Source organism: Hemicordylus capensis, chromosome 6, assembly GCF_027244095.1.
Source record: "Hemicordylus capensis ecotype Gifberg chromosome 6, rHemCap1.1.pri, whole genome shotgun sequence".
Lineage (NCBI taxonomy): Eukaryota > Metazoa > Chordata > Lepidosauria > Squamata > Cordylidae > Hemicordylus > Hemicordylus capensis.
Window position 1 is genome coordinate 38321677 of NC_069662.1, and position 13999 is coordinate 38335675.

General features: G+C 47.2%; 1 protein-coding gene across 2 annotated transcripts in view; it reads right to left on the reverse strand.

The window, feature by feature from the left end:
- SGCA (sarcoglycan alpha) overlaps positions 1-2835 on the reverse strand; it is a 45872-nt gene extending 43037 nt beyond the window's left edge. Inside the window, exon 1 of one of the 2 annotated variants that reach the window (XM_053264869.1) lies at positions 2777-2835. In XM_053264869.1, coding sequence (XP_053120844.1) covers positions 2777-2819 — 43 coding nt within the window. In that variant the 5' untranslated portion in view covers positions 2820-2835. Of the gene's footprint in view, positions 1-608; positions 649-2776 lie in introns of those variants that run through there. The other variant, XM_053264870.1, reaches the window with a different exon arrangement.
- Between the last annotated feature and the right edge of the window lie 11164 nt (positions 2836-13999).

Genomic DNA, 13999 nt, shown 5'->3' on the forward strand with positions numbered 1-13999 from the left:
AGTTTTGACTTCTGGTGACACTGAAACTGGCTCGTTTCCCCGCCTGACCAAGAGTTCCATGTAACTCAAAGGCCCTGCACACCCTTATACCAACAGCATTTGGGCCAATAAAAGATACTGCCATCCCAGTGCTGTAATCCCCTGTTCTGTAGAACAAACATGGCAACAGCTGCCTCAACTCAAGCGACAAACAAAAGGGGCTGCAGCCTGACACTATAATTAGACGGTGTCTCATTATAGAGAGGCAGTGAGAAAGCAGGCAAACTTCCTGACTCCCAATAATTTTAGGCATGCTCATGTTGCTAAAAAATGTGTCAAAAGAGATACATTTTCTTTTGTTTGGGGGTGAGCTAGCACCGATGATGACTCCTCTCTTGAGTAGGGCAGTTATAAATATGTTTTAGAAGTTTTAAATAGCTCTCTGCAAAGCGTGTTCTCTGCACTCTTCCCCTTCACTTCTTGGGGTCTTGAAATCACCACCTGGAACAACTCCAGTTCTGCACCCCCCAATTCCTACAAGTGGGTCAAAGAGATAAAACATACAAAGACACACACATCCTGCATTGTACGATCCTCTACTCCCATTTAACACTGAGGAACAAACTTGCCTGCGAGGAAAGAGCTCCCAATCAGATACTGTCCTGCCATCTTGCCTGAGGAAAGATATTGATTGACAGAGGCAGGCAGTGGTATGAAGAGACAGTGGGTGGGACATAGGGGCGTGTGTAGTGTGTGTGTGTTTGTGCACGCACAGACAGAAGTTAGGGAAATATATGTGATTGTCAGCCAAGTCCAAAGTCTCAGGCCTTGTAACCACCTCAAGGGGGCACTGTAAGCATGCTAAAGAACAGAATAAAGAAATCAAAGAGATGACAATCCATTGACAGAACTGATCAATTTTTTGAGCAAAGTTACAAGACGCAAGCCCAGCTCACCCTTTTGCAAACAGCTGGTATTTACATATCAGAATGTAGATTATACAACACAATTAAGCAAATTAAATTGTATAACTCATAATGGTTATAGGACATACCAAACTGTAACTAAATCTAATTACTATTCAATGAAATAATCACCTACTACCTGGGCCAAGTGCAGAGTATCTGCGCCTCTGGCTGGTCCACCCACAAACTGCTGCCTTCTTCCCCCGCTGGCCTGCACACCACCTTTTTCTCCTCCCCCCCACCTTCTTTCTGGCCAGCTGGGCACCAGTTTCTTCTTTTCTCCCCCTTGCTGGCAGGCAGGTGGGCTTCTTCTCCCTCCCACTGCCCCCCCCCATTTCTGACCAGCTCACCCACCCTCCACTTTCAGGCCGGCCAGGCACCGGCTTCACCCCCTGCCTTCCGGGTGGGTAGGCAGACATCTTCTCCTTCCCCCCATCCCATTTCTAGCTGGCTGGCCCGCCCACCACTTTCTGGCTGGCGATGCCAGCTTCTCCCCCCCCCCCCCCGTTTCTTGCCACCACCCCGCTTTCTGACTGGCCGTAGTTGCCATTTTCCTCCCTCCCACCCATCCCATGGCTATTCGGCAGCTGTCTGAACTCTCATGAGAGCTGCCACACATGGGATCAGCCATGGGTATACCTTAGATAATTAAATATATAGATTCTTCCCCTGCTTAGCCCTGTCTCTGTTTCCCTCCCCTTGCTCTCTTGTCACCTTTGTGTCCACTTTGCAACTGTAAACCCTCGGGCACAGACCTGCCATATCATTCTTTGAAACGTGGCCAGTACAGAGATAGTGCTAAAAATAATGGCTGACATGATGCCTTCTCCAGCATTGTCGTTCCCGACCCACCAGAGCTGCTACATACATCCAAGGCAGCCCAGGGGTGTTGCAGAAATGGGCAGTTACACAATTACTTAAAACAGCACAAGGGCATTTGCATTGTGTGACTTCCATTGTTTCCAGCGGAAGTGGCGCTAAGGAAGTGCCAGGAGCAGAGCTACCAGTGTTCAAGGGTTTCATCTACCTCCACCTCTAGGGTCCCATCCTCTTCTGCCTCCCCCAAAGCCCATCCGGCTGTCTGTCTCCTCCTTTCCCCACCTCCTCCTCTTGCCCATACAATGCTTGAAAGCAGGACTGTAGGGAAGCCGCTGCTGGCCCCGGTTCAGCTCGCCAGCAGCGCCCCCCTTCTTCGCCACGCCCCATACGTCAGACATCAGACAGAGGGGGCATGGCATGCACGCATATGGAGCTGGGAGAGCCACTCCTGGCCTGGCTGCAAACGCGGCGCTGGGTGGAATATGCTTGAAAACGGGAGTGTGGCTTTGTTTGAGTGCACCACGCCCCCTGTGTCTGATGCCAGATGCAGGGGGCGTGGCTGGGCCATGAGCCACAGCCCCTGAGCGAGGCGGCCCAGGTTCTTTGAACCCGGCCGCGTAGTGGTGGCTCCACCCCTGCTTGAAAGCGTTTCCAAATGTCACACAGGCAGAAGGGGAGGAGAAAGAGAAAGTCTCCTTGTCTACCTGTTTCCCTCTCCTCCTCCTGCCTGCTCCAGGGAGGACACACACCAACACACACTTGCACACATGCATTCCCCTGGCTTAGAAACATTTTAAACATATATACCTACTATAATAACCTCATATATCCATACAGCATCTAGAGCAAAGAGCAAGCTGTCACTCATCCTGTGGACCCCTCTCCCACAGGGGCCCAGGGAGATGTCCCCCAGCCTTGTTCAATTAGAGCTCAAACCCTGGTGGGGCTTACTTCCAAATTAGCATGCATAGGACAGTACTGCACAGGTCTATAAGCATGCATAGGGACTGTACCGAGAGGATTCTGCACGCCTCCCCCACTCTCTTCTGTCCACATTCGGACGACAAGGAGAGCTGCCTCTCTGCAGTCAGCAAGACCATAGAGAGGCAGGGGAACTGGCTGTGCAGGCTTCCTTCTTAACAGAAGGACACCCTGCACCAGCCAATCAGGCCAGAGTGAGGGAGGAGCTTCCTCCTTCAACTCCTGCTCCGTGGGCCCCTAACTTCAGTGCCAGCATTCGTATCTAATACTGGCACCACAAAAACGAGGTTAAGGGTGGCAAAACTCCATTCTGCCCAAAAGTTCAGAGTGGAGTTTGGCGAGGGAAACGGCAGGTCCCTTTTCGCCCTTAACTCCGATTTTCCAAGTTTGGATGACTGGCTTCAAAAACCAGAGGTGAAGCAACCTCTGTTTTCCTATGTTATCTGAACTTGGCCATTATTTTATTATGATTTTAAAATATTTTTTAAAAAATCAGAAACACCCAATTATAGAACATAATCAACTTTTACAGATACCAGCTAAAAGCTCTTAATATAAATCCACAACTTAACAAGCCAGATGTTTACACTAGAAACTAATCCCCAAACCTTCATAATACCTCTCCACATGTCTGGTCCCAAAACTCTCTGGTTCACAAAGAAGCTATTCAACATTTTAAACTTTAAAAAAAAATATGGACGTCACCCAATTAAAATCTTTGATTATTTAGATACACTTTAATTGATTCAATCTGCACACAATTGCAGAAGGGTTAACCAATAGTTCTGAAGGAAAAAATTCACTTTTCTTGTTTTAGGTGGCACATGTATATGTCACAGCAGTTGCTATCTTGTTCTTAGGAATACATGTATTTAAATATCACTTTTCAACAAAGTTCAACAACAAAGCCATTTGCATACCAGAAGGAATGAAAAAAAAATGAGGGGGGAAATAAGAAAGATGGTTTCCTGTCTCAAAGGAGCTCTCAATCTATATGGCAAGGGAGACACCAGCAACAGCCACTGGATGGATGCTATGGATAAACACGGGCAGTTGCAGGCAGGGACATAGCTATGAGTGCCCAGTGGAGGGAAAATATTGCTGAGACCAGAGGTGTAGCCACAGGGAGGCAAATGGAGGAAATGCCTCCCGAAATGAAAAGTCTCCCTTCCCAAATGAAATTGTCTTTCAGTCCTCAAATTCCTAGCATTTCAGTAGCTTAGAACCTCAACTTATAGGAATACAGCTAAGACATGTAAAGGGGGTGGGAAGGGGCAAAGGGAATGTGAGCACAGAGAACAAATACCAGAGAAAAGATGTGAACGATCTTAAATGTCTCACTTTGAAGTCAGAGGAATTCCCGTACATGCCCAGTGCCCTAAACAAACAAACAGGGAAGAAAATGTGTAAATTGAAAAGCCAAAATATTGCAGCCTCCACTACTGTACTGTTGTTGATACCTTGCAGGAGGGTGCTTGTTAAGCACCATTAGTATTCCCCTACAGTGCACCTTTGAAAACAATAAAATACAGGGGGCAACTGCCTGCCGTCCACAGTTTTTATAACTACTTATATTTGGTGGTATGTGTGTTTTTTAATATGTATATCCTGCCTCTCTTAACAAGTAACTTGAAGCTACTTACAGAAGAAATCAATTAAAACAATAAGCCATCCCAACTGTCAAGCAATATTACAAACAACAACAACAACATACCAGTAGCCTTACAATACAAATCAGAAAAATACAGAAGGCACAAAAAACCAAAAACAAATTGAGTTCAGCAAATCTCAAAATAATTGTTAAACATTCAAAAAGTGTTGCCTCATGAATTGTGGATTTATTTTTAGTTGGTCAATCAAAAATGTTTTTAATCAGTTATTGTAACCAATTCATCAACTACAGATTACAGACTTAAGAAGTTGTTCTGGTAAGAACTAATCTGCTTACTCTCCTTTCCCTATAATCTTAATTGATCATTACAATCCTCATAAGTTAGCCCATTTCAGCCTTAAACGTTCACACATCTTCCATATTGAATTGGGATGGATGACATCACCACAAACTACACCGTCAAGATGTCCCTATGTGTTACTCACTACAACTATACCAAATTTGGTTCAAATCAGTTAGGCAGTTCACAAGTTAGCCCATTTGCACCTCAAACATTCACGTGTCCGCCATCTTGAACTGGGGTGGATGACATCATCAAAAACTGCACCATTGAGGTGCCCTTGTGTGTCACTCACTACAACTGCTAACTGGGCAAAGAGGCACCTTTTACCGTGGTGATTCTCTTTATTTAGTAGGGGAAGAGTAACTGACCCTGTCCACCCCCAGCACAGTACTTCCAGTGACTGTTGCTGGTGTGTGTCTTATGTTTCTTTTTAGAATGTGAGCCCTTTGGGGACAGGGAGCCATCTTATTTGTTTGTTATCTCTCTTTGTAAACCGCCCTGAGCCATTTTTGGAAGGGCGGTATAGAAATCGGATTAATAATAATAACAACAACAACAACAACAACAACAACAACTGTACCAAATTTGGTTCAAACTGGTCAGACAGTTCACAAGTTAGCCTTCTTGTGCCTCAAACATTCATTCGTCTGCCATCTTGAATTGGGGTGGATGTACCAAATTAGGTACAGCTGTAGGGACCCCAGGATTGGCCTAGGGTCTCCAGGAATTGATTTCAATCTCCAGGTCACTATTAAAAGCCATCCTGAAGATTGTATTGACTTGATATGGTGTAAAATATTGGAAAAGATACGAGGGGGTGGGGTGGTATCTGCAGGAGCAGCTTCTGTCAGAACTGGCAACTCTACAAGCAACAGCCAATGGGAGAGAGGGTATACTAAGCTTAATAGAGACAGTTACTCTCCCCCTGCTAAATATAAGAAAGCTGCCACTTGAAAAATCCCTCTTTGCCCAGTTAGCAGGGGTTAATTATAGGCTCTAATGCCGATCCCTTGACTGGAAGTTTTTGCAGTTCCCTCCTTACCCCAGTGGCGCAGGGAGTTGGTGCATAATCTGCAGAGCTCTGGATTTAAGCCCCATGGTGCTTGTGTTCACACCCAGTCAGAAAAACAGAAAGGAAGTTGCAGCTTTCATTGCGACGGGGGCAACCCTTTCATGTGGCAAGGTAAGGCAGTCACCTCAGGCAGCAAAATGCCCCCATCACCATCATCAATGCAGCTCTTTGGGACTGATCTGACCCTTGCAAGCTTTGCCTCTCCTCACACTCCTTGCAAAACTTTCAAGAAACACAAGGAGTAAAGAGGAGGCTGCTAGCAACCTTCCCTGAGCTCCTTCCAAAACTTGCAAGGGTCCATTTTGAAAGGGAGCTGGCCCTCACAGGGACATGGGGCAAGGGAATATTTGGTTCTTCCTCTCAGGCACTGTGTTGCCTTGGGCCACCCCTGCTGTGGGAGATATGCACTGCCTTTAGAAGAGTACGGTTCTCAGAGCGCTTAGAGAAGGGATCCGTAACCTTTTTGCACATACAGACTGCCCAGATTCTCGTTTCCCATAGATCCCCCCAACATGCATAGGAACATAGGAAGCTGCCATATACTAAGTCAGACCATTGGTTCATCTAGCTCAGTATTATCTACACAGACTGGCAGCAGTTTCTCCAAGGTTGCAGGCAGGAATCTCTCTCAGCTCCATGGAGAGAATTTGGAATGGGCTAGATGCTCTTCCCAGAGCGGCTCCATCCCCCTGAGGGGAATATCTTCCAATGCTCACACTTCTAATCTCCCGTTCATATGCAACCAGGGCAGACCCTGCTTAGCTAAGGGGACAAGTCATGCTTGCTACCACAAGACCAGCTCATCTTCTCCATTTCTGTAATACTACCTGACCTGGCGCAGAGCATCTGCGCCCCTAGTCCTCCCTGTCTCTCCCATCACTTCAGCCCCAGTCTGTTCTCCCCCTCCCAGTCTGCTTTCCCTTCCCTCCCCACCTGTTGGTCTGGCCAGCACCTGGCGATTTTGTTTCCCGCCCGCAGGCCTGGCCAGTGCTTTCCCTCCCAGGCCAGCCCGGCGGGCACCTTCCCTCACCGCCTGCCAGTGGTGTATCCTCGCTGCCCGTGGCTGGTGGCAGCATACCCCTGGCTATCTGGCAGCTGCTCACGAACTCTCACAAAAGCTGCCACATGTGGGATTAGCCACAGGTATGCCTTAGGGAATTAAATATATAGATATTTTCATAAGCCTTCAGTAAAAATTAAAGGAAAATAAGTACTCAGGATCGTTATTTTCAGAAACTTTATTCTGGCTCACTAGGAAGCAAATCCAGTTCAGTGCAGCAAAGATTTTCCACAAACCACCTGGACCCCTAGTAAGAGATCCATGGACTCCAGGTTAAGAACCTCTGACTAAGGGGCATCCCCCACTCTAGGCAGTTGCTGAGTTCCACTGGTGTTTATGCTGCTCTTCCACTGAGCTACAGTCCTCGTAACCCAGAAGTGCTCACACAGAGGTATCATTATTTATAACCTGGGCATCCCATCCTGCAATATAAGCTTCTACAGCAGAGAAACAAAGGGCTGCCCCAATAATGCAGATCATGGCATCCCTGTAAAAAAGATCAAGATCACAGTGCAGGGGACATTATTATTATTTCTTGTTTACACAGTCAGACAGGTGTTATTGACTGATTTGTTTTATCCAGACATTGAGTCCTTCCCAAGGACCTGGGATGCCAGAATTTTATTGTCAATTGTTATAGATATTGTCGCAGAATATAGGCTGTTCCCAGTAATGTTGCTTTTTGTAATGGCTGATGGTGATTTCTGTGGCTCCTATGGTGTTGAGGTGCTCTTCAAGGTCTTTTGGAACTGCACCCAGGGCGCCAATTACCACTGGGATTATTTTGGTATTTTTCTGCCACAGCCTTTCAATTTCAATTTGTAGATCTTTGTATTTGGTGATTTTTTCTATTTCTTTTTCTTCTATTCTGCTATCCCCTGGTATTGCTATGTCGATTATTTTGACTTGTTTTTCTTTCTTCTCGACTACAGTTATATCTGGTGTATTGTGTGGCAGATGTTTGTCTGTTTGTAGTAGGAAGTCCCATAATATTTTTACATCTTCATTTTCTTCAACTTTTTCAATTTTATGGTCCCACTAATTTTTGGCTACAGGTAGCTTGTATTTTTTGCAGATGTTCCAGTGTATCATCCCTGCTACTTTGTCATGCCTTTGATTGTAGTCAGTCTGTGCGATCTTTTTACAACAGCTGATTAAGTGGTCAACGTTTTCATCTGCTTCTTTACAAAGGCGGCACTTGCTGTTTGTGGTGGATTTTTCAACTTTTGTTCTTATTGCATTTGTGTTACTGACTGGTTTGTTTTATCCAGACATCGAGTCCTTCCCAAGGACCTGGGATGCCAGAATTTTATTGTCAATGTTGTTGCTGTTATAGATATCGTTGCAGAATATAGACTGCTCCCAGTAAAGTTGTTTTTTGTAATTGGCTGATGGTGATTTCTGTGGCCCCTATGGTGTTGAGGTGCTCTTCAAGGTCTTTTGGAACTACACCCAGGGCACCAATTACCACTGGGATTATTTTGGTCTTTTTCTGCCACAGCCTTTCAATTTCAATTTGTAGATCTTTGTATTTGGTGATTTTTTCTATTTCTTTTTCTTCTATTCTGCTATCCCCTGGTATTGCTATGTCAATTATTTTGACTTGTTTTTCTTTCTTCTCGACTACAGTGATATCTGGTGTATTGTGTGGCAGATGTTTGTCTGTTTGTAGTCGGAAGTTCCATAATATTTTTACATCTTCATTTTCTTCAACTTTTTCAATTTTATGGTCCCACCAATTTTTGGCTACAGGTAGCTTGTATTTTTTGCAGATGTTCCAGTGTATCATCCCTGCTACCTTGTCATGCCTTTCTTTGTAGTCAGTCTGTGCGATCTTTGTACAACAGCTGATTAGGTGGTCCACGGTTTCATCTGCTTCTTTACAAAGGTTTCATCTGCTTCTTTACTTACTGTTGTTGATTTTTCTACTTTTGCTCTTATTGCATTTGTTCTTAATGCCTGTTCTTGTGCAGCCAGTATTAAACCCTCTGTTTGTTGTTGTTGTTGTTGTTGTTGTTGTTGTTGTTGTTATTATTATACATTTATATCCCGCTCTTCCTCCAAGGAGCCTGACACACGGCCCATTGAGCTTGCCCAGCCAGCAAGGGCGAGTGCTTTCTTTGCCAGCTGGGTGCTTCCTTTGCTCTCCCTCATGGGGGAGAAATGAAGCACTGAGCAAGCGAAGAAATTGCTGGCCCTCACTGGCTAGGAGAGCATGATGGGCCATGCGTCTGTGCTTGGTGCTGACAACACCCCCTGCATCAACATGTGGACGCAGGTGGAAAGGGCATGGTTGGCGAAGGATAGCGCACCTGGTAGTGGCACATGGGGGCAACAGGGAGGTGGACCCCACCCTTGCACCCTGTCCCAGTGTTCCTTCCAACCTTCCTATATCCCTGTAAACTTGTGTAGAGATCTGTACACGGATTGCATGAGTGTTAAACATAACATGTGAATAGGACTCTATAAGGTCATCCACACGGTCACAAGACCTACCTGCCTTCCTCCAGATGACCAGAGCTCGATCAGGGCTCCGCAACCAACATGAGTTGCGCAGTGAGGAGTCACGCGGCGATCAGGAGGAGGGAGGGAGGGAGGAAGCCAGACCAACAGGTATCCCACTATGCACTGTGCAAACAATACAGTGCATTGAGAAAGGTCCCTGCTGCTTGGACGCTCCTTCCCCCAGGCTCTCTGATCAAGATGGCTGCCGGAAGCACGACAACCCACACAACCAGGGAGTGAGCTAGGAGACATGCACTTGTCCTTCTACCTCACTTTTAGCTTGAGTTTAAATTCAGAGCTACCTGGGGGAGAAGCAGCAGGGATCAAGAGCGATCCTGGCACTTCATATGACCAGGCCTACCTGCTCTAGCCCTGTGTTACTCAATTAGGGCTGGCCATGTGAACAATCTTTATGTCTGTCCTATAGTCCTTTGTGGAGACAGAAGGCTATTTGGTGGAACAGAGCCCTTTGAAATAAGGTACATTTCCTAGCAAGCACATACTCTGCAGGAAGTATAGTGCTGTCTGATGCTGTTGCTCTGACCTTGTGTGGGCACCACAATGGCTTCCCACAACCTTTAGACAAGAGGGTTACAACTTCAGGTAAATCTAGCTGACCAAAAAGATGTGATGACAACCAAGGACATTGCAAGCCTAACGAGGAACAGAGGGAGGAGCTGAAAAGATCTTGTTCAAATCTAGGCCATCCTTGACAATCAAGGACATCTGAGAGGGATACCTGTGAGGGTTGCATTCCATATTACTTCTCTTCATGCACATCTTAAGATTCAAGAAAGCCCTCATGGTGCAGACTGCTGAGAGTTATTCCTGTCGTTACTTGCAAAAAAAAAAAAAAAAAGTTGCACCAATCTTAAATACGAAAGCACCCTGGTTAATTTCTATAAAGATGTGTATGAGTCTCAAGACCTCTTTGGAAGTCACCCTCTGATTCTGAAACAAAGCCAGGGATTGCTGGGCTATATCTTTTCAGTACTGGGGGAAAGCATACTACATATGCTCAGGTGCACTCTTTTCACATTATGCTTAAAGAAAACAGGGACAGAAGGCGACCGTGTTCCTGACTGGCACCCCAATGATCTGCTGCCTAAGGTGACTGTGTCTCCTTGTTTCATGGAATGACTGCCCTTCGGTTCTGTGGATATACAAGTGGTCAAGTGAATTCTGTGCCCAACTGAGCCACATCGTACAGGCAGGGGTATATCTTTGCCTCCCTATTCCCCAGCGAGTTAAGAACATAAGAACAGCCCTGCTGGATCAGGCCCAAGGCCCATCTAGTCCAGCATCCTGTTTCGCACAGTGGTCCACCAGATGCCACAGGAAGCCACAGGCAGGAGTTGAGCGCATGCCCTCTCTCCTGCTGTTACTCCTCTGCAACTGATACTCAGAGGCATCATGCCTCTGAGGCTGGAGATGGCCCACGGCCGCCAGACTAGTAGCCATTGATAGATCTGTCCACCATGAATCTGTCTAAGCCCCTTTTAAAGCCATCCAAGCTGGTGGCCATCACCACATCCCATGCCAAAGAATTCCATAGATCAATTATGCGCTGTTCCCAAGTCTTCTGCTACCCAAGTCTGCTGCTACCACCACAACCCTCCTGCATCGGAGCACATGCAAAGTGCCTTTCCTTTCATCACTGAGTAGCCACAGTAGCAACCCCACCCCTGAAGAACTGGGATGATTTCCACCAGGACAGCAGGAACAGCTTCCAAGCACATTTGAGCCCTAGTGCCCTTTCTTCTTTTGAAATCCAAAATCTTTGCTTTGGTCCTTGAGAGAACAAAACTGGTGGGTGACGGAATCTGAAAAGCTGCCTGCTGCTTTGGATTTCTAAAACTGTGTGAGAAAGCAGAAAAAGACAAAGAAGCCACTGAAGGTATTCGGAGGGGGTGGAATTCCATGGGTGTGTGGGGAGGAGGTGCTGCAGTTGGGTTAATAAGCCTGCACGCTGCATGATATAACTGATCTCTCATGTGCATCCCCCATACCCAGTAGAACCACAATTTTTTACACACACACACACACACTTACTTTGCACCCTCCTTACCGCAAACCATCTATATTTAGGTCAGCAAGTTTCCTCCCAGCTCTTAAGGAGGAATGCTAGTTTGCCCTAATGCAGCCAGGAGGAGTTCAGCAGTACCAATCTACCTTTACAGGAAGAGAGCAAGGGAGAGGGGGTGTGGGTTTCCTCCTGCTGTCTGTGAGGGAGTGAATAGATCTGCCAGCCAAAAATACACACACACACACACGCACACACACAGAGGCAAATGCCAGCAATCATGCCTACATTCTCTTGACACAAGAGGGCACTTTTAGCAGAGCACTCATTAGATTTTTTTTGCAGCTCCAGAGGCCTTATTGAGTCCAGCATGGCTGGAGATGTACCACCAAATTAGCCAGTAGCTTCAGAAGTCTGCCCAGAGACCTAGTGAGCAAGGACACTACCATATCATTATGAGATGTACAAAAAGCAGAGCAGGCACTCACTACTGTTATTAGAGTCAGTGGTTGAGATCCTGACTAAATTTACTAGAGGAAATCCTATTGAAATGTAGTACAGTCATCCCTTGCCAACCACGGTTTTACCAACCACGGTTTTGAGTATATGCGAATGGGAAACTGTGACAGGTCTTGTCATTTGCGACCTGAGTATCCATGTTTGGCGAGTATTTTTAGTGATTTTGGAGGGGTTTCGGAGATTTTGGGAGGGTTCCGAGGTCCGATCCGCTCATTCCTCTTGGTGACCTTTGTTAACCTTGCTGAATGCGCTATCCTTTGCCAATTTAAAATGCCTTTGAGTAATTTTAATGTCCAGAGATTCGATCTGCTCATTCTTCCTGGTGACTCTTGTCGATATTACAGGATTTGGGGGTGATTTTTAGCAAACTTTTTGTATTTTTCTCCTATATTTTTAAGGTCTTTTTGCAGTCGTGGTTCCCCTAGCCCCTTGTTTCCCATAGACTTGAATGCCTTGCCAACCGCAAATTTCCCAATGGCGAGGTTTTGCCAGAATGGAACCCTAGTGGTTAGTGAAGGATGCCTGTAGTCCTTTATGCTACTACCTGAATAGTACTATTCAGAAATTTAGTCAGGATGTCAGACACTTTATCCCTGTGGACTGGAGACAACATTCGATGTGGGAAAGATGAGAGCCACATCTAGTTACACCCCTAATGTCTATGCTATAGGCAGAGGCGGCGCTGTAATTGTGCATATGGGTTCAAAGAACTTGTCTGCAGCTGCTGCCGGAGCCGCCGCCGGTCCTTTCTGGGGCTGTCACACTCTCCGCAACAGGTACCCAGCAGTGGCAAACTCCCTGATATAGGAGGCTACTCTCCCTCCGCTGCTCAACTGGCCACTGCGCTGAGCGGCAGAATCAGGGTGGCCTACCCCAGGCTGCTTCATCAAGGAGACCGCTGCCACGAGCAGTGGGAGAGAAGGGGTGCCACGTGGGGGAGGGGATGCCACCAGTTGCCCATTGTGGCTAGCGTGGCACCCTTTCTCTCCTGCTGTGCGTGGTGGCGGCAGGAGGCAGCCTCCCTGGTGAATCAGCTCAGGATAGGCTGTCCGACCCGTACTGCTCAACGTGGCGGTCAGCTGAGTGGTGGGGCCAGGGCAGCCTACCCCTGGCTCCTTTGTTGGTGGGTGGGGTGGTGGGGCCAGGGCAGCCTACCCCAGGGAGGCCTCTGCTGTGAGCAAAGGGGGGGGGGGCGTGGCGGGGGGGCAGCACTGCCGGAAGTGGGGAGTGGCCCAAACATGGGCTCCCTACGCCACTGCCTATAGGCCTTATGGAAATAGATGGCTATTCTGTCAAGGGTTGACAAAGGGACAACCCTTTGGGCTCAGAGGGTATAAGAGGCTATTAAGTGAAGCAGGCATCAGCCTGGCCAGTATGCAGATGTGACCCGGTAGAACAAGATATAATCAATAAATAACACATAATCGTTGCCTTAGTCCAGGGAGCTTCACTGTTTTTCAAGCAGGGACCACTTGGGCGACAGCAAGGGGAAAACCCATTTCAACATGAGAGCCATTTCCCACTGTGCTGGCCTCGGCAGTGCTGAGAGGGCCCTCTAAGCGAGATGAAGGCCTCTCTTAAGAGATCTGGGAGGAAAGGACTGGGAAGGGCTACACTTCCCAGCACTCTGTGCACACCTTCCAGTATGGTGCAGGGCCTCAAGAAGGCTCAGGAGTAACAGCCGGAGAGAGGGCATGCCCTCAGCTCTTGCCTGTGGGCTTCCCAGCGGCATCTGGTGGGCCACTGTGTGAAACAGGATGCTGGACTAGATGGGCCTTGGGCCTGATCCAGCAGGGCTGTTCTTATGGCTCCATTTCCCTTAAAGGTGCCCCCCTGCTCCCCACCAGTGCTGGGCGAAATGTAGTGGGAATGGTCATGTCTGCATGGTGCCAGGGAGCCTGTGCAGAGTATTCCGTTTTGGTCGAAGCCTCACACATAACAGGCCCAATAAACAATTAGTCAGGGAGCTGCACATTTGATGGGGCTGCTACCGGCTGCAGAACACTGCCTTAGGCACTATTTTTTTCTCATCAGGCATCATTAGCAGCTTCTTGTCATGACTGCTTGGAACAGTTTCCGTCTATTTTCACTTCTAGTGTGTACATACACACAACCACCATT